This window comes from Idiotropiscis lumnitzeri, chromosome 11, assembly GCF_059441095.1.
Source record: "Idiotropiscis lumnitzeri isolate Australia: NSW breed Sydney's pygmy pipehorse chromosome 11, RoL_Ilum_1.0, whole genome shotgun sequence".
In the NCBI taxonomy this organism is placed as follows: Eukaryota; Metazoa; Chordata; class Actinopteri; order Syngnathiformes; family Syngnathidae; genus Idiotropiscis; species Idiotropiscis lumnitzeri.
This window is the reverse complement of record NC_142401.1, coordinates 5,704,819-5,729,864: the sequence shown is the minus strand read 5'-3', so window position 1 is coordinate 5,729,864 and position 25,046 is coordinate 5,704,819. Positions and strand designations below refer to the sequence as shown.

Below are 25,046 nucleotides of genomic sequence, written 5' to 3'. Positions count from 1 at the left end.
ACAAGTGTGTCATCAGAATTAATTTTTAGTTAATAAAAAAGGTAAAAAAAAAAGCTGATTGGATGAAAAACAAAAACATTCTTTGTGACAAAATGTGATTCCTGGTGCACGTAAACACCATCCTACAATTAGTGCATATGTTGAACAACGTAACATCCTTAAACCCGTCATTTCTGGAATAAAATAATTGCAGCTTGGAAGCACCCACCTCAGGTCAAAAAATGTTCGTGTCGTGCGTGGTCAAAATATTAGGGACGGCTCTCAGTCCATTGAAGTGTGTTTAGTTGTGTCAAAACATGTTGTGATGGTGCAACAAACATCTACCGTGTCTCTCTCACACACACGGACGCGTGTTCTTCCTCTTGTTCTTGTCGCGTGTTCTTCCTCTTGTTCTTGTGATTAGCTTTTCCTTTTCTTCTTCTTGTGCTTCTTTCTTCTGCTTCTGGTTCTTGTGGTGCATGATGGACTTCCCAAATGTTGTCGTTGGGGAAATATAAAGTGCCGAGTCAGCTTTGATCTCATATTTCAGCGTGAAAAAAAAAGAGAAAGAGTTTAGGAGAGGAGTAGAAACCTCTGAAAATATTCAGCCCTCCTTTCTCTACTGATTTGTTTCAAACAAGCTTGTTCCACCCCCTGCTGGTTATGTGGACGCCACACACAAACGCAACGTGTTGGACTTGTCGCCACTCAAATCAGGACACAAAGAGACTTTTTAGACTTTTAAAATCTGTGTGTCTGTAATAACAATAAATGTGTGTATGTTTTTGTTGTAGGCCAAATATGGGAATGTGGTGTGTGATCCTGGTGGTTGCAATTCATCGTTGCTGGCTTTTCATCATCCTGATCTTCCAGGGTACAAAAAAAAAGATTAGTTTAAATGAATGTGCCCTCCTTTGTACCATTTTGAAAAGTTTTCCTTTTTCTTCCTTTCATGTCAGCTGCACGTTTTTGGTGCACTGGTCTGTGGACGTGTCCAAGGAAGGCCAAGTTACCCCAAAAATGGACCTTCTCACAAAGATCCCAGAGAGAGGTGAGATACTTCTCTAACACATATCTGTCAAGAAGAAGAAGCATCATGATGAAGTTGATTCCTTATTCATAACATGAATAATTGTCTCCACAGCTTTGCAACTGTTCCCATCTCAGGCCATAGGTGGTGCCACCGAGGCTTTCCACAGTCTGTTGAGGCTACTGGGGCCTGAATCTGCCTTGGAGGAGGTCATCCGAGCAGCGGGACTCATAACTGATTAAATGACTCTGAAGAAAAAAAAACTAACACAAATTGTTGTAATGTGTTTTTGTTTTTTTCTTAAGGAAAGTGGCACTCTATTATATTGTACTTTTTATAAACATATGTTAATGACAATTAAATGCAATGTATATTAAAATAAACTAATTGGCTTCAATTAAATAATAAACTATAAAATTGTTTGCCAAGTGGTGGCGGTTCGCCCATCGTCTCTATGGCTGTATTTTGTTCTGGCATATTCCTGGTCGCATTGTTTTGGGTCCTTTATGGCGTCTCCGGTAGAATCTCAAGACGTAATAAATACGACAAATTATTTTCGGAGATATTAATTACGACATATTATATCAGAAATCCAAAGCAAGGGTGAAATTCTGACACAATCTGTCCCATTTCCTTTGTATTATATGTGGTTTTTACTTGTTCAGGCATATTCTAGGTCACATGGTTTGGGGTCCTTGTTGAAGGCTCGGCGGGTCTCCCGGGTCTAAACAGCTGAATTGAAAATACGATTAAAAATTGAAGGATATATTGATTAAGATCAAGTAATTGGAAATCGTCGGACCCCTGCTCGGAACACAATGAATCTTGAACTGCTCGGTAACTAAAGAAAACTTGCTTGAAACGATCACGTCTTTTCTCAACATTGCGATGTGTTTGTTGTGGTTAGCATCGCGAGCTAGCATAGCAAGTAAAATGACATTAAAATGACACCGATTTCTGATACGCTTACTGGGATAACTCCCATACATGTTTAGTATTACGTATTTTAAACGTTACGTTTTGCAGTGTGAACGTGGTTTGCGTGTAACAATGGTGTTGTAAGTAACGTTAGCCTATATACGGTAAATGAAATATTTAGTGATTTCATACGTAGTCAGATGCATTCATTTAAGCCTTCATTATTTTACTGTACTCGTTCACGTGCCATTCAAAAACTATTAGTGACAGAATAAAACTTAAAAAATATTAGCTGGTCGGTAATGAAGCCACTCGCCTCATTTGTTCTTTTACGTAGTTTCATATTTACATGAAAATTTTACGTTGCAGCCAGCCTCATTGTTTAATCTCCTATTTAAGTCATTCATATTTTATCATGTAGGTTTATAATTGATTTCAAGTTTCAACATGCAATAAAAAGACAATTGTGACTAATGTTTATGTAGCGAATATGTCGTGTTGAAAGTTTGTACTTTGGAATCATGTTGACAATTTCTTCAATGAGTGTCCACTGTCCACACTTATTTTTCTTTGTCCCCTAGAATCTTTTGGGCAGAACTACCCTGAGGTAAAGCAAATGCACAAATAACATTCTTAGAAAAATGCATGCGGTTGTAACTGCATCTTGGCTCCCATTTTGTTGCATTTGTCAGGAGGCAGATGGAACGCTGGACTGCATCAGCATGGCCCTCACCTGCACCTTTAACCGCTGGGGGACCCTCCTGGCGGTGGGCTGCAACGACGGCCGCATAGTCATCTGGGACTTCCTGACACGTGGCATCGCCAAAATCATCAGTGCACACATACACCCTGTCTGCTCCTTATGGTGAGACGCAACCACACACTCGTCCCCATGTGTTACTTCTTCATATTTCTACTATTCTTGTGGCTTTTGCTTCAAGTTAATGCTATGGGGCAAAAAAAAAAAACGTACTCGCAGTTGGAGTCGAGACGGCCACAAGCTGGTGAGCGCATCCACAGACAACATCGTCTCGCAGTGGGACGTACTGACGGGTGACTGCGACCAGCGCTTCCGCTTCCCCTCACCCATCCTCAAGCTGCAGTGCCACCCCAGAGACATGTAAGTCTACCAGAAGAGAATTGAAAGTCTATGGAACACTTTACTTTGGTCACCCCATTGATTCTTGGAAAGCCTAGTATTTTTCTCTGTTACTTGGTGCAAAACGTTTGACTCAAACATCAAGGCTTGTTCCATAGGGACAAAGTGCTGGTGTGCCCCATGAAGTCGGCGCCAGTGCTGCTCACTCTGTCCGACTCCAAACATGTGGTCCTGCCCGTGGACGACGACTCGGACTTGAATGTGGTGGCGGCCTTCGACAGGCGGGGCGAGTACATTTATACCGGCAACGCCAAAGGAAAGGTCAGCCAGCCGAGATAGCCGGACAAATGCATGCGTTTCATTGGCTGGTGTTGAATCAGTCAGACTTGTTGATTAAGAAATGGTTGCTTGGCAGATTATGGTGTTGAACACAGACACTCAGGACCTGGTGGCTTCGTTCCGAGTGACCACTGGCACCAGCAACACCACCGCCATCAAATCCATTGAATTTGCACGCAAGGGCAGGTGAGAGTCATTATTATTAAACATTAAAAATATGATAATGAATGTGTAAAAACAATTCAAACCCAACTTTACACATACATAGCATTTTTAAGAACAACATAGCAAGGAACAATATATTATTATTGTGTAAATAGATCAAGACCAATAAAATATCTGAAAACTGACAATTTGGTGGAAAATGAAAAAAACAACAACAAAAAAAAGTCAAATCAATTCTAGTTTACATTCCAATAAATGAAGGCGATAATCAATCTCCTTTGCTACTGATCTGTCTTTGCAGTTGCTTCCTCATCAACACGGCAGACCGCATCATCCGGGTTTACGACGGCAGGGAAATTTTGACCTGTGGCCGCGACGGCGAGCCGGAACCCATGCAGAAACTCCAAGACCTGGTCAACAGGTGCGCCTTGTCCCTCTTGAACTTGACCGTTACTGTGCCAGAGGTGCTCAGGCGACACAAGGGCCGCCTTTGACTATGTCTTACCATCCGTCATCATTCTTGTCCCACCATCCAGGACGCCGTGGAAGCGCTGCTGCTTCTCTGGAGACGGCGAGTACATTGTTGCCGGCTCGGCCCGCCAGCACGCCCTCTACATCTGGGAGAAGAGCATCGGTAATCTGGTGAAGATCCTGCATGGCACCCGAGGAGAGCTGCTGCTGGACGTGGCCGTAAGGACCTGCCGGGCGTTTGTGTTGCTACACATTCTTGACAGTCATGTGACCTTGCTCTTCTCCCTTGTCCAGTGGCATCCCGTGCGCCCCATCATCGCCTCCATCTCAAGCGGAGTGGTGTCCATCTGGGCCCAAAACCAAGTGGTTAGTAGGAGGGCCTGCACAGTCCCACATTTGCCAGGGAAACATTCTAGAAACCTGCTTGCTGCCAGATTAATTTAAAAAAGCATACAGAAGTGAATAATACCAAACTGCTGTTTTCTACCCGCAGGAAAATTGGAGCGCTTTTGCTCCAGACTTCAAAGAGCTGGATGAGAACGTCGAATACGAGGAGCGAGAGTCTGAGTTTGACATTGAGGACGAAGACAAGAGTGAACCCGAGCAGACCGGTACGTTTATTTGAAGAAAAAAAAAGATCTTGAATAAGCACTGTATCAGTTTTGGAAACATCAGATCACTTTCTAGGAAAGTCACTGATCTGATTTATGATCTTGGCTTTTGTTTGACTCAAACTTGCGAAAAGGCCAAACTTGTTACTGAATCAATTGAAAGCTTTGTTCTGAAATTCCCACATAAAAACGTTTACTATGTTGTTTTCCAGCTATCTTAGCTTTAAGATGACTTTTTAAATTGTATAAACTTGCCTATTAATTCGTGTAGATAAAATCATGACGATGGATGACTCAAGCCTTCAAGTAGATGTTGAATGTGAGAGCCTTAACTGTCTTAATTTTGCAAATGAAAGGAATTACATCATTTTGATTAGCCTGTATAATAACTCGACTAAAATAATACTAGTCGGACAGTCAAGGTTTTTACGATGTGAGTGCTTTTGGCCCAAAATTAGACAGCTGTGGCCGCTGTTAAATTTGACATGCCGGCAAGACTTTTGACAATGACAGCCCGTCGCCATACGAACGACTGCTGTCTCTTATCATATTTGCATGCCTCCCATGATTTTTGTGTAACTGACTGGTCTTGCCCGTTCTAACCGTGGCAGGTGCGGACGCTGCCGAGGATGAGGAGGTGGACGTCACCACGGTGGACCCCATTGTGGCTTTTTGCAGCAGGTGAGGGATACACCCGGGTGGCTGGTTGATCCAACGGCATCAGCAGATTCACTGCACGCCACGCTTGTTTGAACACCTTCAATGACAACAACAAATGCATCGTGCAGACCTCCCCCAAGGCCAAACAACCGAAATATGAAGTTGTATAACCTTCATACACACCTTCTTCATAGTTTGGTACGTGTTTTGTGCAGCGACGAGGAGCTGGAAGATTACAAGGCTCTGTTGTACCTTCCCATCGCCCCCGAGGTGGAGGATCCTGAGGAGAACCCCTTCGGCCCCCCACCGGACTCCACGCCCCAGGCGGGAGGTCCTGAAGAAACGCAGGAAGGCGGTGACAAAAAGCAGCGGCCACCGTCCTCCGACGGAGCCCCGGCCAAGAAGAAGGCACGCACTACCAACATTGAACTGCAGGGGGTGCCGGTTGATGGTGAGAAGGGTTAACCACAAGTTACAGCACTATTTTGGTGTTTAATTATTTGCATCAGCTTTACCGTAAAGTTCCTCTCGGAAACAGCTTGAAGCAGCATGCTTTGCCTCCTACCTGGAGAACGCAAGAGAGTGAGAGCTAAGGAATACTTAAGGTGCTCAACCAGACATGGCAATTTCTGAGGCGATAGTTCTGTTGCTCACTAACACAGCAGCACCTATGCAGGGACATAAACAGTCTTGCTCTGTTTGGATACGCTGACGATTGAAGGGATTGGGTTTTTGTTGTTGTTACTAACCAAAACAGCAGCACCAAGTCAGGCAAATCTTCACATCAAGGTGGCGATTGTTTCTCTTCCAGAGGTGCACCCCCTGCTGGGCGTGAAGGGAGATGGCAAGTCAAAGAAGAAGGCGGCAGGCCGGCCCAAAGGCTCCAAAGGTAAAGACAAAGACTTCCCCTTCAGGCCCAAGCCCTACAGGGGGGGCGAGCGGGCGTCCTTCGCCATGGAGGTCCTGGGCAGCTCGGGGCCGGGAGGAGGCGGAGGAGGAGGAGGAGGGATGAAGGGCAGGGCAGAGGGGGGCCTGGCCACAGGTAAGCATGCCATTGCCCCTGATGCTGACAGGGGGCGCTGTGCTGTCCTGCTGGTCCTTCTGCTCCACTAAGCTCTGCTGATTGACAGCTCAGCCTTGTCACCCTGTGCTGCTTCTCAATGCCCTCCACCCCCCCAAGCCCAAACAATAACAAAAGCAGTCGGCCATCAGGTCTCCAAAGCAGCGCTTCTCAAACTGGGGTCCAAAGAATACCACAAAACCAAAATAATTTGCATTAGTGGTTCAAAAAGTGCGTCTGGGAACGCACGTGGACAAAAGTCCTCATGAAAAAAAAATTACAATGGTCGAAAAGTCACAGTACATTAAAAATGACGGACCACAGAAGTTTGAGAACTCTGCCTGGTGTTAAGCCACAGTCTGAGACACTGGACACTTCATTAGGATCACCTTTGCAATCTCGGAACATCAAATACTGACGGGAAAACGTCTCTGAAGGACTCACTTGCTAACGTTTTAACATTCCAGGCCATGTTGTTCCATTCTGTTCTTGTAGATGGCTGTCATAGATGTGCTACTTCAATTGTTCACTTCATTGCGTTGTTGGTAGACGATGCACAGCCGAGGCTCGGAAAGGGTTTGCAAAAGTTTGCCCACCCCTGCATTGGAGGGTGGACCTAATGAGGTGTCTGGTGAATGTAATGACCCGCGTCATCCAAGTCCCTCTGTGGTTTGCCGACTTTCAAAACCCCTAAATTGCAACACTAATATATGTAATCGATGATTGGCTGATCCCGTTTCCGCTTGGCCCTCCTGATCCCTGCACCCGCTCCCGTCCTATCCCGCCTCGCTCCGCTCTTTTGGTCTTGTTAAGTGTGCTGCTCACTACCTGTCCTTTTTGTCGTCTTCACTTGACTAACTCCTGCTCCCTTCACATTAAGAGTCTTTGTGCAGGTAGAGGTATTTTTTTACATTTTACTTATTTTCCAGAAATGTACCCTCACTCTGAAATAGCATGCCACACCCACAGTGGACATAACTACTGGATTTTTTTTTTTTTTCTCGTAGCATTAATTTACAGTGAAACAAACATTTGTTTTTCAGACCATTTGAAAATAATTTCTTCCTTTTGGAAAAATGTTACCAAACAAGTTTCAACTTTTTTTCGCCCCTCAGTATTAACGTCCAATTCCCACAGAAACTAAATCTCTCTCGCTCTCTCTCTCTCTCACTATTTATTTTTAACAGATAATGGAGAAATTAAAACTTGAAAGGGGAAGTCAACCTCCCAAAAATCTTTAAAAGAAACTGCTCTATGCGCCTTCACTAGTCGAAACATGGCATTTTGATTAATATTGTTTATTTGTATCTATCTTAATCACAAAAATATGATCTAGCGGTGCCTGACAAGTCACCTGCTCCTCCTTTGCAGGGACGCTGGTGACCCAGGCGTACAAGCAGCATGACATAGGCGGTATGGACTGAGGCGATGAGACAAAGACATGCAGAAGCCAACTGTCACAAACAGACTGTGAGCAAGCAAGAAAATGTGCTCTTTCCACTTCTGTCACAAGTGGGAAACTCCCTCACCTCGGTCAGGCACACGGACAGGAAAGATCATGACCTCTGTACTGTCTGACTTGTATAGAATTGTTTCATCATTGTGTGTGTGTGTGGGTGCGTGTGCGCGTGTCTATATGCGCTGAATGGCTTCTTTTTATACATATTAAAACATTTTGGATTCAATGTGAAATTATCAGAAGCCATGTGTTCAGTTTGCCAAACCTGACTGCGAACAAGCCACTGTGTGATTTTATTGACATTGAAATGCCATTCAATGAATTAAATTGTAACATAACTTCTGATAAGAATAATAACACTGTACAGTAGCCACGGGCTAGCTAGCAGTTTCAAGGTATGAAAAGTCATCAAAACCACTACATGTTGCCCTCAGTGGTATGAGCTGGGTTGATTTTTTTTTTCTCAGAGTTGCCAATGCAAGCATGCAAACTAGCTCTGCAACTAATGATTATTTTAACCATTGATAAATCTGTTGATTTTTTTTTGGAATATCAGACAAAATTAGATTTTTTAATTTGCATCCATTATTCCAAATCGGTACCTCATTTCAAAATGACAAATTCACAAACATTCAGGATGTCCATTTCAACATTTTTTTTACATATGAAGAGATTACTTAATATTTGATAAAACTAGCGGTGGTTGTTTTAAAATCCTCTATAAATAGTTTAGTTTATTTGAGTTGAATAATGAATTCCAAGGACATGTTAATCCGGATAAATCCTTGTACTTCACTGTAAAAAAAAAACATTATAGGTGCTTATCCCACGCGAGGGGCAAACATTACTCATCGATCATATGATCAACTGGACGTTTCCACTCCGAAATATGACAAAAAAGAAAACGGAAGATCTGTCAGTACACAAGACTGGCCAATCAGAGTGGAGAAAGCATGGCTCTCCGCGGCGTATGTGACGGCGATTCGCTGGTCAGCCTGTCAATCAAAGCTCCACGTCATTTTAACATAGTTTGACAGTGAGACAGAGCGGAAGCGCTTTGCTTCCGAGTCAAATCGTTTACCAAAATTAAGGCAATGGCCACCAAATATTTGTAATGATACCCGTATATATTCTCTGATCCATTATAATCGTATGTACCTGTAATATTGTAGACTTGAGAAAAATAAATAATGCATGTTATGGTTGAATCTGAGCTAGAGCAACCCGTACGTCACCGTGACGTTGTATTTACTTTGAAAACGTAAGCGGAAATAGGTGTGCGCTAGCACCCGCTAGTCGGCAGGTTGTGGCAAAAGTCGGTGTGTGAAGTCGCAGCTAACTGACTCGCAACTAGTTGGCGGACTCGCAAGCGGCCGCCTCGCCACAAACTCGCCCGGCGCTGCCGAACGCCAGCGGGGGCCAGCAGCCACGTTGGCCGCCATGGAGCTGGACAAGATGGACGAGAATGACTGGCGTTACCACGGCGAGGGCAACAAGAGCCTGGTGGTCTCGCACGTACAGGTGAGTCTGCTAGGCTAACACGAAGCCAAGTTGGGCTCCAACGCTTTCCGGACAGCCGCTTGACACTTTGTTTCACCTTCAGCCGGCCTCGACGCTTTCCCGGAGAAAGTGTCTTGCTAATGGCGTAGGTGTCACCCACCGGACCGGAGGAATTCTCCTTAACGTCGTTGAGCTATTTTGCTAGCTTGGCCGCAATTCAATGAGAACACGCGTAAAATCGTACCAACATCACAAAGAACCGATACGTCCGAAATATACGTGTTGGGCTGGGCCGAGTGGGGTGAGGGTCGTGTGGGTTCTCATCACGGAGCATCCCGAAGGTGCTCTCGGCTCTGGTGGCAGCCGGCTGGACCGAGTCGAATCGAGCCGAGCTGTGGTGTGTGTGTGTGTGTGGGTGTGTGTGCGTGCGTGTGTGTGTGCTCCGTTCAGGGACACGCGCCCGCCCATCCCATTAAGGCACTGGACCAGTCCGAGCATGTCGACGTTAAACAACAAGTGATCGAACAACGTCGTGTTGTCACACGCCCGGGACAACACACCTGCTTTGCTTGTTTTTGTTTGTTTGGGGCGACATGAAAGAAACCAGGCTCGGCGCTCGATGTTGCTCGTGACATGTTTTGCATCATGTCTTGAAAACTCTCCTCTGACTTGGTCATTGACCAAATCTATCAACCGTGCAAAAGGGGATGCGACCGCAGTTGTTTTTCCAGCGTGTTGTTTATTTTAAATGCCTGACACGCGACTAAAGCTACATCTTTGTGGACAAATAAGAACAAATGCATTGGAGTTGAATATCAGAGCTGTTATTGAACAATTTTGGCTGTTGTGTGCGTGTGTGTGTGTCTTTAAATAGAATCCAAAATATGATAGGTTCTTACAATTATAGTTCCGATTTGTTGCAGAAACGGTGCTTCTAGAAGTCTCATGTTTAATTTTCCGTCTGTTAGTGACATAATACATCTTGAGTTGTACCAGGAAAAAAAATGAACAAAACAAGGTGGTTGAAATTGTTTTTTTCTACGACTAGCGGTATAACAAAAACTGATTTGAAAATATTTTTTGATTTAAAAAAAAAAAAAAAAAAAAAAAAAAAAAATGCGAATGCGTTGAATCGTTCCACTTCTATTAGACAGATATATCTACAGTACAGACAAGTTGATTCAAACAACCACAACAATTTTCCTTAAGTTTTTTTATCTTAATAATTGGGAAATGCCACAGACGGGCTAACGAACGATGTTCTCCGTGGCACTTTTGTTATAACACCTCAAGCAATGATATTGGAGATATTGGAACACACATGGATTCGCAACACATGTAGACAGACAATGTGGTTTTCTTTATCCTTCCATTTTACGGAACCACAGAAGTTGCGAAACTCTTCTTTGTTTGTCTGTGAGATTATTGTATTATCATCCAGATGGAAGAGTGCCACAAGGGCCTGTGCGATATTGCCGAATTCTAAACAAAACAAAACAAAAACCAACACACTTGTTACGAAATGTTGCGAGTGTGGTCGCGCAACAGCGGAATCTCTACATATTTGGCGACGACAGCAGTGTCCTGACACACCTTGTTTGTTTATACACTTAGTTGCTTAGCTCCCATGACTAAAAAACACTCGGTACCAAATAAATAAAGAAGAAGAACCGCACACTGTTGACTGTGCTGATGGCATGTCAGCCATTTCCTACTCGGGTGGTCGTCATTAGCGAACGAGCGCCGTGTTCTCAAGTGTTGTTTGTTTCATCTTTTAATTGGATGGGAAAAAAATCCCCATTATTGCACGATTTATTTAGTTATTTATTTTTACAGATTAGTTTATTAACAATTTGTTGCTGTTTACCCCCCCCCCCCCCAAGCCATTAATGGCTTAATTATTACACGTCTAGTAGAGATGAAATTATAAAATTATAAGAATACCTGAAACACTCATTGCTCTTTATTTGCGGGGAGGACTAATTAATTCAAGGATGACATAAAATCTACACCCACATTTTTTTTGATACGTGTGTGTCCTTCCTCGCAGCTGTCGAAAGTTCTTCGCCTGCTCAAATATCCCGCTGAGGACTCAGAAAATCCGCCGCAGGTAAAACAACCGTTTGTTCTTTTCTTTTTTTTCCTTCTCATGTGGCTTGAAGTGACTTGCAAGCGTGTGTTTCGCTTTTATTCAAATAGTTTTACATCATTTTCTCCGGATGCTTGTGGGCAAACTGGTTTGCACATGACCTCGACGTTTGACTCGCCATGCCAATGTCTCTTAACCCTGCTAGGAAATCACGGAAACAGAAATTGCATACGTTCGGACGATATTTGGATTAAAAACAGATTTTTCATGATCAAACAACATTAGCAATACAAAATGTAAACATGAGGTACTGATATTGTTTTCTTGATTTGCGACGTTTCTGCGCTCACTGAGCTGAAGTCACACACGGCCACATGTTCACCCATATTGCTTCCGGAAATTCCTGGCTGAAAAACTATTTGGAACAAAGGAAAGTCACTGAGAATGTTTACAAACGGGTTTATCCAAGGACTTAACGCTTGTGCGCGTGTGACAAAGCGAAAGCCCCGACACGATGTGTGTGTTACGCGTGTACATGTGTGTGTGTGTTTCAGACGGCGGAGCAGGCCTTCAGGCAGATCCAGAACATTGTCGACTTCAGCTCCAACGTGATGAGCTGCCTGTTGGGTGACAAGTTCATACACAGCGGAGTGAGTGGCACGCACGCACACGCACGTGCGCACACACACGAATAATAAAAATGTTGCGAGAGGAAATTGCGTTTTGACCAGCAACAATTCCAGCGTTAGTTGGCAAAATGCTACAAAAGTCGTTTTTTGTGGCCCGAAATGCTGACCTTTGGATATCAGAGTTTTGGCGTTCGATCAAGGTTAGGGTTAGGTCGAGGCCGGTTCGATTTAGAAAGAAGAGCATCGGGTTAGCATTAGCAAGCTATCGCATTCCAATTGTATTTATTGTAAATGTTCTCGCTCAACCAAAAGAGCAAATTTCCGAAGTGCTTGAAAATGTCGCCATAAATATAAACGTCAAAGTTTGAAACATCTTTCTGAATATCATCAACGCTGCATGTGAGCAGCGTTCTCCAAAAGTTGCCTCTGTGGTGTTGCGCTTTAAAAAAAGATCATGAGCGGACAAGAAGCCGCAGTGTTCTGGTCATGGAGCCCGTCAGCTGATGTGCATTGAGGATGAAACGCAATATTGTTTCGTCTTGTCGCAGCCGCGAAAGTGGCTGAACGTCGCAGACGACAAACGTGAGGCGTGTCGGCCCGAGGCGTTAATGTGACGCGCAAATAAGAACCGAGTGTTGCCAGCATCTCACTTCACAAGCTTTGGAACAATGTTGCGCCAGCTGGAATGAATGCAACATTTGTTGCCTTATCGGGCTGCTCCAGAAATTAGGCTTAAAATAAATGTATACATCAGAGAGAAAACGGGCGGGAAAATGTCCCATCGCTAATGTAACGAGAAAAACTATCATGTCGCATACCATTATTGCCTAAAGAAATATGACTGGGACTTTCTAATGGAGGAGCGGAAGTCAAAACATTAAGGACATGTTCTCAAAAGAGCCAAAGCCTAAAAAAAACCGCAAATTAAAACAGATCGATTTATAAACGCTCACCAAACAAATGGAAACGTATTGAAACACTTTTTTTTTTTTTTTACAAAGTACAACAAAAATAGTGTTTTGATGAAAAATACACAACTTGGGGTGGGTGGAGGAAAAATACTAAAACAGGTTAAAAAAAACATGACGAATAATACAACAATTAAAAAAATAGACAAAAATAAAAAAAAAGATAATTAGATAGAAAATTAGACAAAAAAAATAGCTAACAAAGCTAACAAACAGAAAAATATTTAAAATGTTCATTGAAGTCTAGAAAAATATTATTAAAATTAATTAAAATACGACACGACTATAGACAGCAAATACACCATTCTAAAAAATAAAATCCAAATTGCAACATATTTTAGATGAAAAATACTCAAACATAAAAAATACTATTACAAAAAAATATTAGAAAATTCCAAAAACATTAAAAAAAAATATGGGAAATATTTTTAAAACAATCCACAAATATTAGTTGAAAACAATACACAAAAATTAATGACAAACTATTGGGGGGGGACAAACTACAAAGATAGAAAAAGCTACAAAAGATTTTAAATGAAAAGTGATTTTTTTTTTTTTCTCCTTCTTGTAGGAAGTTGTCAAGCTGCCGCTGGAGTTTGTGCGTCAGCTGTCAATCAAAGTTCAACATCAACGCCCCGGTAAGACACGAACGCGCCGTTGTTGAGCAGCAAGACAAACAACTTATGTTCATGTTCACACACGTGTGCGTTAGCGTGGCGCTGCGACAAAGTGATGGACATCTACAGCGGCTGCGCTCTCTGCCTGCCCAACTTGACCGCGCCAAGCCTCCTGCTGCACGCCCATATGCCGCCGCCGCTTTGTGTGGAGATCAAGGTAAAACACACGGGCAGGCTAAACACCAGTCATGTTAAAAAAAATAAATAAATAAATAAATGAATAAAACAAAATATTTTTTTTTTTTTTCTTATGCACATAGGTGAGTTTTTTTCCCCCCAAATCAGCGAATCAGATTCACTGTATTGTTCTAAATTATTTTTGCAATTTTAATTGCATTATATTTAAATTTTATTTTTAACCCAATAAAGATTTGGAAACATTTTAGTATAATATATTTAATATAAGCATTTTGATAAGTAATGCATAGTAGTAGTATATCAAACAATTTTCCCTACAAATAATCTTAAATATATTTTTAAATTATCATGTAAAATAATTGTAATATTTTTTATATATTGTATGCCGACATTTTTAATAATTAAATTCTACTTGAAATAGTTAAAAAATATTTTTATGATAATAAAATGTAACATGTGATAAACACATTTCTCAGCAACAGCAAATTTCAATCAAAGATGGCTTGATGTGTCCCAGAATGTGTTTTTCATCTTGATTTCTTTTTCTACCCCATTATATTTTGCAGATTTTCATTGTCATTTATATTTATTGCGTTCACACCATAAAAATTCCACCTGCTGCTGAACCTAACCCTTCATTCAAAAATATTGCCACTAAATATATGACTATATGATATTATTTTATTATATCATCATCATTATCATTATTATGTAAACCGAATGATGCGTTCGTTTAAGACAAAATGATCAGACATCAATTGTGTTTGATGTCTATGTCAGTAAAAAGCTCGTTAAGACGCCTGCTTGACTTGCTGGGTGGCTTTCGCCCATCCCACCTTAAAAGACGCCGCCATTGTCCTTATCGGGATCTTTTTTGTCGCCTTTTTCTGTAACAAGTCTGGGATGTTTCCGTGCATTTGGGTGCTCCAGCAGACCGCAATGCAAGTCATGGCAAGAGCGCTCAACAATGACGTGCTCACAAATTTATGAACGGAAGCGTTTAAAAATGTCAAGCTAATAATACATTGCACCACAAGGGGGCGCATCCAAGCCATATTTGGAAAACTGGCAAGTTTGCGACTGAGATTGGCAATTAACCAGAGAGAGACGTTCACAAGCCGTGACTTGAGAAAGAGGAAGTGATATGGGGGAGAGAAAAAGAAAAGTCAGAGGGCAATTGTTTTGTAATACACTTTAATGCAAAAATAATAAGATTGTATCGGGGAATAATCATGTATTCTAAAAATGTTTTTGTGCCGTATGCGTTTTAGCCCAAGTGCGGCTTCCTGCCGTCCGCCAAGCACATCAGCAGACAAATCAAGAGCAAAGTGTGTCGCTTCTGCATGCACCAACACTTCAAGGTAAAGTCCAAAGCAACACAAACGAAACACAAATGCCGCCAACGTTTGCTTTTGCTTTTGTCACCTCGGACAGGTCGCCAGCGGGCGCTGGAAGAGACGCAGCCTGTACTGTCCTCTCGACTTGTTCTCAGGGTGAGTCGGCCCGCCCTCTGCGTGCGAGCGAGTGAGCGCATTTGATTGACACCTTAGCTTGTTCCCACAGGAGCAGAGCCAGGATGCACTTTGCCGTGCGGCAGCTCATTGAAGAACCTCAGAACAACTTCAAAATCTTTAAGGTGCAACTTTTCAACTCCATTTATCACGTTTTCATTTAAACTTTTTGACCATTGATTTCTTGTCCAGAACAAAACAAAATAATGCATCATAAATTATTTTGATACATTTTACAATTTGTCTGATTTAATACTTAATTTTTCCAAAATATAAACTACATGTGCAAAATTTGAATTATATTATTATAGATTTTATTTAATTATTAAACTAAAAAAAACTAAGTAATAATTTTATCATAATAATAAATAAATAATAAATGGATAATAATTCAATTAAATGAGCGTATATTATCATATTTTCCCAATTATTAGTGAATCATTAATTAAATTACTTATTTATTATAATGAATTGTGAATATTTTTATTTTAAAAATGCTATTAAAATAAAAGTATTATTCAGTTGGTTTATTTATTTATTATCTAAATAAATCTTTGACTTCTAAGGCTGTCAGTGCCAGCGAATGAGTTCAAATAAATATTTTGGTGGAAAAGTCATATCCCGTTTCCCGCTTCTTTCATTTTGACCATCCAGAAAAAGAAGCAATCCACTGAATGCGTTTGTGCTCGTTTCAGGGGGGTCAGTGTATATACAGCAGCAAGGAGGGCGGCCACGGTGGCAGCGAGGACTCGTCAGATCTCAACTCCCTGCTCTACCACCTCCGGCCTTACTTCCTGTGCGCCAACAATCGCATCCACGGTCACGTGAGCGGCAAAGTCGTCCTCAGCGACTTCATCCAGGTGCGCGCTCGCCACGCTCACCTTTCCGATGTTTCTCGGGGAGATGTCTCGCTGAGGTTCTTTATGTTACGCAGGTGCTAGTCAACGCCCTACTCAACAGCGGCGGAGGCGGAGGGGACGTGACGGAGCGACGGGAAGAGGGCCGGACTTTCTGCGAGGCCAGCCTCTTCAACAAAGAGAGAAGTCGACACGGTCAGACCACAACACAATTTCGGTGTAGCTTCTTTTTGTTTTCTTGATGACAAGCTGGTGACGTAGCACGTCTTCACCTTTTATGATCAAAATGACACAGATTAAATGACTGTGAGAGAGCAAATCATCTGTCAGCATGATGACAATTGTACTGACTAAATGTTAACGCGTCGCATGTGGATGACACTGACTAAATGCTGGTGATGTACGTCGCATCGCTTTATCGGTCATAATGACACGAATTGCTTAATTACCAGCGGTCCTTCTTGTTGCGACGATTATGTTGACGCATTTCGTCATTGTCCAGATGACAATGAAAATGACTAATTGCCGGCGATGTCACGATGAGCACGCTGATTAGATGATGAGGATGATGCAGCAGCACGTCTTTTATTAGTCATTGAGTGAATTCCAAATATGAATCTCTTCATCTGTCATTACGATGAAAACGGTACTGACTAAATACTGGTCGTCATGACAATGATTACGTTGCACGTCTCGAAACGACGGCTGCCAAACTGCATCGTAATATTGACACTGACTAAACGCTGGTGGTGATGTTGAATCTTGATCCGTCATCAGTGTGAAAATAGTTACTGACTAAACCCAGGCGGGTGACACTTCTCTTTGCTATGAGGAAGTTTTGATTATGCGCTGGTGACGTTACTAGCCCACACTGGAGTTACACGCTCTACTGAGCAGTTAGTTGACCTAACGACAGCTCGCGTACCTCATTATGGCACCAATTGCTATCGTTGTCGTCGATGTGATGTCATCCTGTTACCGATGTCGCCGTTGTGTGCGCAGGCTCTCAGGGTTTGCCCAGCGACAGCGTTCTGTCCCGCATCCTGCACACGCAAATGTTGGACAACTTGAACATTGAAGGCCTTTATCCGCTCTATCGGCGAGTGGAGCAGCACCTGCGCGAATTCCCCAAGGAGAGGTAAGGATGACATCACTTCCTGTCACTGCCTCACAGATGGCAACACTTCCTGTATTTCCCCCTGTAACTTTTTCAAGTAGCCCGAGAGAGTCTTTTAGTACTTCACTCGGAGGGGGAAAAAATAAAACGGAAAGTGAGAGGCAATCCTAAAATGTGTCCGTCACGGCCGCTCATTTGTTTTCAATGCTCTGAGACATCACTTCCTGTGTGTGTGTGTTCCTCTCATGTGACATCATTTCCTTTCCCGCCCCCCCCCCTTCTAGAAGTGGGCTGCAGGTGGACGGCCCGTACAACGAGGCCTTCCTGGAGCGTCTGCAGAAGACTCCCACAGAGGACGACGGCTCGCTGGACTTCGCCTTGTCCAAGGTGAGCCCGTTTGTTGCCGTGGCGATGCCTCGGCATGCTCCGCCCACTTACTGTTTGTGAGCATGCCATGCTGCGTTCAGGTACATCAGTATCGCGTTGCCATGACGGCCAAGGACTGCTCCATCATGGTGGCCCTCGTGCCCAGCGCCGACGACGACCACGACCAAGACCAGGATGTGTGAGTGGCCGCATTTATCGCATCAATTTTGATTCACTCTCACACACTACTGAAACACTAATCAACCATTGAAATGCTCTCATAATTTATTTATTTATTTAATTTATTTATTTGTATTTTTTTTTTATCTCATGCCTTGTAAGAATGCTCTCATTCCGCCCTTACTCCAAAAAAAAAAAAAAAATCTATTTTCCATCACGTGTCTCGCTTTAATGCTCAACTTGTCCTTGCGGCTTGTGCCCAGGTTGTGCCCTCAGCGCCGCCTGCGGGACTTCCTGTCATCCCGACCGCCCACTTTCTCCTACTCGGTGTCCATCCTGGACCTGGACCCCAAGCCGCTCGACAGCATCCCCCTGCAGCTGGGCCTGGACCACAAGATCGTGTCGTGCTACACCAAGACGCTGCCCGCCGGCTCCGACCGGGACGACCGCACGCTGCTCTTCAGGCCCGTCTGAGCGGGCGTCACCTTTTACAGCGCTTCGCCGGAACGCCGCTTCCTGCTTCTCACGGCCTTCACTTTTTCTTGACTTTGGCCGCGGGTGGCGGGCATGCGCGGCAGCAGCTTTGTCTCTCCGAATAGACCCATGATGACCTTGATTTTAGGCATTTCTATGGCAATGCTGCTTACCTGAATCGTGCCAAGAGAGCCTTAGAGGCTGGTCATGATGTCATTTCCTGAATGTATTGCGGGACCTTTTCCAAGCCACTGAGGGCCCGGAACACATTTTTCCTTGGACTAATGTGACCGTGCGTGCGTGTGTGTGCGTGTGTGTGCCCGTTTGCGTGAGAGCCCCTTTCACACAGATCCTTCAAAATTGCAGCAAGAGACCACATTGCGGTTTTGAGCCCGTTTCACACAGACATTCTTTAACAAAATAATTATGTTGTAACAAGCCCCCTTTCACACACGAGGAACGCATCCAAGTCGCAACCTTGCCGTCCTGAGATTTTCACAGGTTTTAGTTTCGAGCTTTAGAAAATTAACACATTGGTCGTCACGAGCGCGCTGCATAAAAAGATTCGGTTTTAAAGCTTTAACAAAATAATTTGTCGTCACCGTTTGTTCATGTAGAGATGTAGGCTCCGTGTCACGTACACTGAAAGAAAAAAAAAAAGTCTTTGAATAGACCTAATTTAAATCAGTTTAACATGCGCTTATCAAACTAACTTTTTGGGTGCATTTTCAGTGTAACATCGACCACGCCCACGAGACAACACGCTCACCGACTGGTAAATGCAAAAAATAAAGAAATAAATGTCCTTCAAATACACTTAATTTAATCGGTTGCACGTGATTACAATTTTATAAATTGAGCCTATTTTAATAATGTGCAACTCCGATCCATTATATCAAAAAAAGGCAATTTCCTTTTTTCGTTCTTTTTTTGTGGTATGCCTGTGGCAGGACATTTAACACGTGCACACTTTTCTACAGCAACACGGCACACGCTGCATTGTGATCATGAGTGTGACCGACGTATCAAAGCGTTTGCATTCCGTTTTCACCAGATGTGACGGTGGTATCCTTTTTACCTCTGAGTGTGGCAAATGAGCATCTTGATGATCGAATGCTGCAGTTGGCTGACAAGTGAGCGGGATACGTCTCAGTGGCGTTCAAGTTCATACCTCGAAATTCCCTCTGCATGCAGGGGCTATCCCGTGTCTCTTAGGGTACTGGATGGAAAGAAGAGAAAAAGAAGGGAAAAAAAGCGGCACTGGGGCAGTAGTATGCTGATTTATATTGGTGATGTGAAAGGGGTTTACTGTGATGTCACTTCCTGTGAGTGTTCCGTCTGCTTATTGGCTGGAGAGTTTTGCCATTGTGTGTGTGTGTTTTCCAATGTGAACTCTGGATGATAGTGGTGTATGCTTGGGATGAGTTTTGTGTCAGATTTGAGCAGGTGGCGGTGCGCCACCTAGAGTATGGATGAATGAATTACAGAAAAAAAAACAAAAGTATAACAATCAATTTTTTTTTAAAAAGAAAAACTAAAAAAACGATGTATGGACCTCGGAGGATTTTTTTTAAGATGGTGGCCCACCACGTGTGTATGTATAAATGTTTGGTGGGGGTACAAAGCTATTTACGAATACAAAGGCTGCTTGTCTGCCATTTTGTATGTAAATTATTTATTTTTGTAGATTTCGACCAATGAGCTCTGCTGTCACTTACAATTTATACTGGAGCAAAATAAAAATAAATTAAACACTTTGAAACACAACAGGCTTTAGATGAGTCTTTCTTTCACATTTCTTCTTTCTCATCTTTCTTTGGCTCCATCTCAACTTTTGGAGCCTTTGCTCTCCTTTTCCCTTCTCCCTCTGCTCGAGATTATTAATTTAATTGTCAATTAACACGCACACACACATATATATATAAATATTACTCAAAATTGTTACTCTGGTTCTGTGACAGTCAAAGTCGATTCCAACATCATCATGCTGCACTTGACCTTTAACTGACTTGAACACACGACGACTTTTATGGCCTCACTCTCTATGTGACTGCCTCTCTTCAGTTCACGCACGCGCACACGAACACGCTCGCACACGTTTACTCTGCGTTAGTGATGTGCTGGATCCGGAGTTGGATCCTTCCGTTGATGTAGTTGCAACGCCCCTAAGCCATTTCCTGCCTTCACAATAAAGGCAAGAAATGAAAGAAAAAAAACAACACGATTTCGGGTGACTGGAGCTGAAATGTGCTCATTTTATGGCTTTTAGTGAAAGAACGCACCCAGCACACAGTGCTTTCAAATTTCTGGTTTGACCAATAGTTCTGATATATTACTTGCCTTAATTTTTTAACAAAAAAGGGGTTTCTGATTTGACATATTGACATGAACATGACATAAACGAGACTCATGAGATATTCAGTCTTTTAATATGAAGGATCTCTCCAGAAATACTATCCATGCGAGTGATTGCGTGCGCGTGCACGCGTGCGCGTTGACGTGCGCGGCGCCACGTCGGCAGAAGAGCAGAAGAAGAGAAGAAAACGAGATTAAGAGGACGCGAAGAAGAAGAAGCATCGTCAGCGGAGGACCGCCGTTGAGTGCGTGGCTCTGGCGGCGAAGCGAAGCCGACTTGAGGGGAGACCAAACGCCCACACGCCGCCACGTTAGCGAGCTCCGGCGAGGCTCGAGCAGCAGCGCAAACAAGGCCGGCCGCGGCGAGCCGCTTCCCGCTTGGAGCTTGGCTTTCGTCCCGGGAGGCTCCGTGGGTGAAAGACGAGCAGAGACGAAGTGTGTCAAGTTTCTCCTGCGCCAGGTGTGACACGAGCACAATGGTCAAGGTAAGAACGTACATGTTCTTTATGTTGTATTCATATTTACGTCATACTAACGTACTTTTACACTTTAGAATACCAAATGCGGGTTTTCATTCTTCCAAGGTCTTTTTTTTTTCTCCTCACACTTTTAGTTTTTAAACTTACTGCAAATCTTTATAATACTTTTTTTTTCATTACCTTGTATATTGATATAAAATTTTGAAGCCTGCAAATTGACGTTATTTAGAGTTGATACAAGTTTTGAGAGTATAATTTTATTTTGCAGTTTTTATTTTAACCTGCAAACCTTTTGTATGTTCTTTAAAGTAATAGTACGCTCACTCTCGTTTTTAACATTCTGCAGCATGTTCTTTAATAATATGTAGAAAGATTAACAGATGGATAGGCCTATGTGTGTCCACGAAGCAAGTACATTCGAACCGTGTTTTATAACATAGAATTGTTTGTTTCAATACCGCCTGCAAACCTTTAGAATGTTGTGTAAAAGATCGAATGTTTAAATGTTTTTTTAAGTGTACACAATGGACGGACATTATTGTTCCTTTGTAGTCAACTGATAATATGATGTTAACTCGAGTCCTGATGAAATTGAGTCAAGCTGAAGTGCAGGAATTGGTTGGCACCTGCAGAGGCGCTGTTGAGTCACTCAGCGAGTCAGAAGAAAAAGAAAATGGCATCAACTCTTTGACACCGACATTCTTTCCCATATTTATACAAATAAGGAATTAATATTGACATGTAATGGTTGGCTGAAACCTGCAGAGGCACTGCCGAGTCACTCAATTATTTTGAAAGAGAATAATGTGGCTTGAGTTATTTGATGTTAAGTGTACCAATATAGAATTTAAATGTGTAAATAAAGTGTTAATGTTACAAATCCACAAGGACAGTTTGCCCAGGGGGCTCGAACCTGTAAATTATGAACCCAAAATTCAAGCTTAGTCATCACTTTTCCATCCCAGAATGCAATGGCTTGGGTACATTGGCTGAGTTCAGCACGGTCAAGACCGTGACACAATTTTACATTAATGTTACGAGAAGTCTTGCATGAAGTGTAAGTTCAAGCTTCTGAAATTTTTTTTTTTTTTTGCTTTTGTCAAATAATCTTTAATTTTCCTGCAGAATGTGAATAACGTCAATGTGGAGCCCCAGCCTGGCACCACTCTGGCCTCCGATCAAATGGAGCCTGGCTGCAGTGAGCACGCAGAGGGTAAGCTACCGCAAACTAAAAACCTCCCTCCCCCCTCCCGGCCCTCGGCCCTCGGGGGTGTCCAAATGCTGGCGCGCCCTTGGGGAACATGGTGCAATATTTGTTTGCATGTTGCCTTCTGTTATTTACCGCATGCTTGTGAATGACATATGTTTGTTTTTTTGCTCTATTTGTGGCACTCAGCATAGCGGCATTTGCAAAAATGTTTTTTTTTTTTTCCTAAATTAGAGCAATAGAAGGGAAACTCAAAATATCAAATCAAATACTTTGGTGGCTTGAGATACAAATGACCCCAGTTCATGATTGATGGGCAACTAATCAATCATGGCAGATATAAGCCGTCACTGATTCATTTCCAGTTTTGAGCGTATGCGTACTGTGTAGCTGTTCTATTTTTTTTGTTGTTGTTAATTATGCAAATTTGTCATTCTCTGCCCTAACGCAGTTGCAGCCAGCTTTCTGTGAAAAGTGTACTGTACAGCTCTGAATTTCATATTAGCAATTAGCATTAGCATCTCCATCATGTGTTCTCTTTTCTTGCATGCTTTGTCGCATTCTATGTAACTCCTCGTTCACCTTTAGTGATAGCACTTCTTGTGAGAAGTGGAGCTTATCTACTTCCTGAGAGGAGAGCCTCCACACTGCCAGCACGTAGCTGCTGCCCGAAGGCATGCACGGGCAAGTTAGCGGCCCGCTTATTGTTAGCTTCAGTTTGCAAGCAGCTGGGAAAGCCTCGAGGAGGCTGGCTAACTGTGACATGGACGTTGTATTGTTTTAATTATCTTTATTTTTAATTTTTTTTACCAGCAGGCTGCTGATTGGTTAGTGTGACAGTGTGGCATGCCACTTCTGATTGGTGACCTTGAATAAGAGGACGTAGCTTTGGCGATTATGTAATTGCATTGACTTAAATCATGATTTGCATCCGAAAATGAGCAATGGTTCCGTCCTGGTGTTGCATGCGCCAACCAAATCGCTAACCGCCAATCTCTTTTTACTCAATCCAAAAGAGTAAACAAACAAAACACCAATGCTTTGTGTTCTACATGATTTTTGTTTTTCCCCTTATTGATGCTTCGTTGTCATTTTTGTGTCCGAGCAGACTCGTCCAAGGACCACGCGACGGCAGCGGCGCAGCCCGGCATGGTGTGGCGGGTGACGGGCGGCCTCTTCAACGTCACCAAAGGCGTGGTGGGCGCGGCCGTGGGCGGCGTGGCCTGGGTGGGCGGCAAGAGCCTGGAGATCACCAAGTCGGCGGTCAGCGCCGTCCCGGCCGCCGGCGTGGGCCTGGTGAAGGGAGGCGTGTCGGCCGTGGCCGGCGGCGTGTCCTCGGTGGGCTCCACCGTGGCCAACAAGGTGCCCTTCACCGCCAAGAGGAAGGACAAGGCCGAGTGAGGGAGACCGGTTTCGAACTTTCACAAAGGGATCACGTTGGTGTGGTTTTCATGCGTCCAATGATCAATGCACCCAAAAAAAAAAAAATCGTCAACTTGACTCGCACAGACTGGAATTCACGCTATAACCTGGTGGCTGTGGTCATCAATTTTGTTTGTGCTATCTGGACTGTTGTTGACATTGCGCGCACCATCAAATATTTTGCTGTTGGTTTGTTTGTCTTGTCAGTTTCGACAGATTCGCAATTTTACGCTAAGGAAAAGACTCGCGTTCCAACCAGCAACGAGTATTATGGCCGCACTGACGAGGGGGGAAAAAAATACCAACTTGCAAGAGAATAAAAGGCATAGTCATATTTTGATTTAATCATACTTTTTCGGGAATAAGGTTGAATTTTTTTCAAGTCTTGTTTTTTTTTTTTAGGAGAAAACATACTAGACGATTCTTATGAAAATTATGCGTATTTTCAGGTAAGAAAAAAATAGTCATCTTGCAAGAATAAACTTAGATCGTATTTCATTTTCGTTTTCCCTCAAAAATCTGGCTTTTTTTTTTTTTAACATCCTCAACAAATCTTACTTTTTCTCCTGAAAAAAATGCTTTTTTTTTTTCTTCACAGAAAACAGATCTTGACCAATCAATTATCTTTCATCTTGGGAAAAATACTCACTGATAACCTGAAGAAATACTCGAAAAGAAAAATGTAAAAATACAAATATTCAATATTACCTTGGGGGGGTGCAATTTGTCTAAAAGAAAATATTATTTTTAGGACAAAACAACATACATTTTTTCCGTAATTTTCTTTTTCTTTTCAGTTTGGGCCTTAATACTCTTGAACACGTCTTGCGTGTTTAGTAAAAATCCATATGAAGCTGTACACAAGAAATGGACTTTTCCTGCAGTGTGTTTTTGCATCTTAAAAGAGAAGTGCCTGATCAGTGAGTTCAAGCTCAAGCGTAATCTTGCGTTCACCAGCTCTGCTGTCTGTTGACGTTTTCCGCAACATTTCAAAGTGCCGGCACATCACGGAGTTTTTGCCGGCGCGAATTTGTGAATTATGTATTTTCAACATATCAATAAAGACTTTTTGGAAGGATAATACTGCCAGTATCTCATTAATTGTATCGAATTGGTCATAAGAAATTTTTAACTTGACCGACATCCATTTGGGGCAAGCTGGAACCGATCCCAGCTGATTTGAAGCAAGAATTTGGTTCCGTCCATCTGTTCATTTTTTTTGGGGGGGGGGGGCGACTGTTGGTAGTCATAAAAACATTGGAAGAAATATGATCGCTTGGACGAAT

General features: G+C 42.8%; 4 protein-coding genes across 9 annotated transcripts in view; all 4 read left to right on the top strand.

The window, feature by feature from the left end:
* Positions 1 to 1,437, top strand: part of cenpp (centromere protein P) — a 63,575-nt gene extending 62,138 nt beyond the window's left edge. For all 4 annotated transcript variants that reach the window (XM_088308268.1, XM_088308269.1, XM_088308270.1 and 1 more), the window contains exons 7-9: positions 774 to 853; positions 939 to 1,030; positions 1,124 to 1,437. In XM_088308268.1, coding sequence (XP_088164394.1) covers positions 774 to 853; positions 939 to 1,030; positions 1,124 to 1,251 — 300 coding nt within the window. In that variant the 3' untranslated portion in view covers positions 1,252 to 1,437. The remainder of the gene's footprint in view (positions 1 to 773; positions 854 to 938; positions 1,031 to 1,123) is intronic.
* Positions 1,438 to 1,576: 139 nt separating this feature from the next.
* On the top strand, positions 1,577 to 8,017 carry rbbp5 (retinoblastoma binding protein 5). 3 transcript variants are annotated; one of them, XM_088308266.1, is made up of 14 exons: positions 1,577 to 1,846; positions 2,509 to 2,534; positions 2,620 to 2,792; positions 2,907 to 3,047; positions 3,185 to 3,347; positions 3,442 to 3,551; positions 3,832 to 3,951; positions 4,067 to 4,220; positions 4,296 to 4,367; positions 4,495 to 4,612; positions 5,224 to 5,293; positions 5,488 to 5,723; positions 6,084 to 6,161; positions 7,704 to 8,017. In XM_088308266.1, exons 1-14 carry the CDS (start codon positions 1,828 to 1,830, stop codon positions 7,754 to 7,756), a joined length of 1,533 nt encoding a protein of 510 aa, XP_088164392.1. In that variant the 5' UTR covers positions 1,577 to 1,827; the 3' UTR covers positions 7,757 to 8,017. The 3 variants fall into 3 exon arrangements, with proteins under 3 accessions (XP_088164392.1, XP_088164390.1, XP_088164389.1); XM_088308264.1 differs by having other exon boundaries at positions 6,084 to 6,314; XM_088308263.1 differs by having other exon boundaries at positions 6,084 to 8,017.
* A 1,047-nt stretch (positions 8,018 to 9,064) lies between these two features.
* On the top strand, positions 9,065 to 19,536 carry ippk (inositol 1,3,4,5,6-pentakisphosphate 2-kinase). Its single transcript, XM_088310001.1, has 14 exons — positions 9,065 to 9,312; positions 11,342 to 11,401; positions 11,935 to 12,030; positions 13,549 to 13,615; positions 13,690 to 13,811; positions 15,064 to 15,153; positions 15,227 to 15,285; positions 15,356 to 15,428; positions 15,999 to 16,163; positions 16,238 to 16,355; positions 17,163 to 17,298; positions 17,562 to 17,664; positions 17,745 to 17,842; positions 18,087 to 19,536. Exons 1-14 carry the CDS (start codon positions 9,232 to 9,234, stop codon positions 18,295 to 18,297), a joined length of 1,479 nt encoding a protein of 492 aa, XP_088166127.1. The 5' UTR covers positions 9,065 to 9,231; the 3' UTR covers positions 18,298 to 19,536.
* A 1,234-nt stretch (positions 19,537 to 20,770) lies between these two features.
* LOC148326997 (transmembrane protein 263) lies at positions 20,771 to 24,841 on the top strand. The gene is made up of 3 exons (XM_088310104.1): positions 20,771 to 21,137; positions 22,257 to 22,344; positions 23,447 to 24,841. The coding sequence occupies exons 1-3, from the start codon at positions 21,129 to 21,131 to the stop codon at positions 23,737 to 23,739; spliced, it is 390 nt and encodes a 129-aa protein (XP_088166230.1). The 5' UTR covers positions 20,771 to 21,128; the 3' UTR covers positions 23,740 to 24,841.
* Positions 24,842 to 25,046: the final 205 nt, after the last annotated feature.

Excerpts from the sequence above, each read along its gene's own strand:
- ippk (XM_088310001.1), top strand. The coding sequence starts at position 9,232 with ATGGAGCTGGACAAGATGGACGAGAATGACTGGCGTTACCACGGCGAG. Across the intron at positions 12,031-13,548 it reads ACAAGTTCATACACAGCGGA|GAAGTTGTCAAGCTGCCGCT; the intron begins GTGAGTGGCACG and ends TCCTTCTTGTAG. Across the intron at positions 15,429-15,998 it reads ACAACTTCAAAATCTTTAAG|GGGGGTCAGTGTATATACAG; the intron begins GTGCAACTTTTC and ends TGCTCGTTTCAG.
- LOC148326997 (XM_088310104.1), top strand. Across the intron at positions 22,345-23,446 it reads CTGCAGTGAGCACGCAGAGG|ACTCGTCCAAGGACCACGCG; the intron begins GTAAGCTACCGC and ends GTGTCCGAGCAG.
- rbbp5 (XM_088308263.1), top strand. Across the intron at positions 2,535-2,619 it reads TTGGGCAGAACTACCCTGAG|GAGGCAGATGGAACGCTGGA; the intron begins GTAAAGCAAATG and ends TGCATTTGTCAG. Across the intron at positions 4,368-4,494 it reads TCTGGGCCCAAAACCAAGTG|GAAAATTGGAGCGCTTTTGC; the intron begins GTTAGTAGGAGG and ends TTCTACCCGCAG.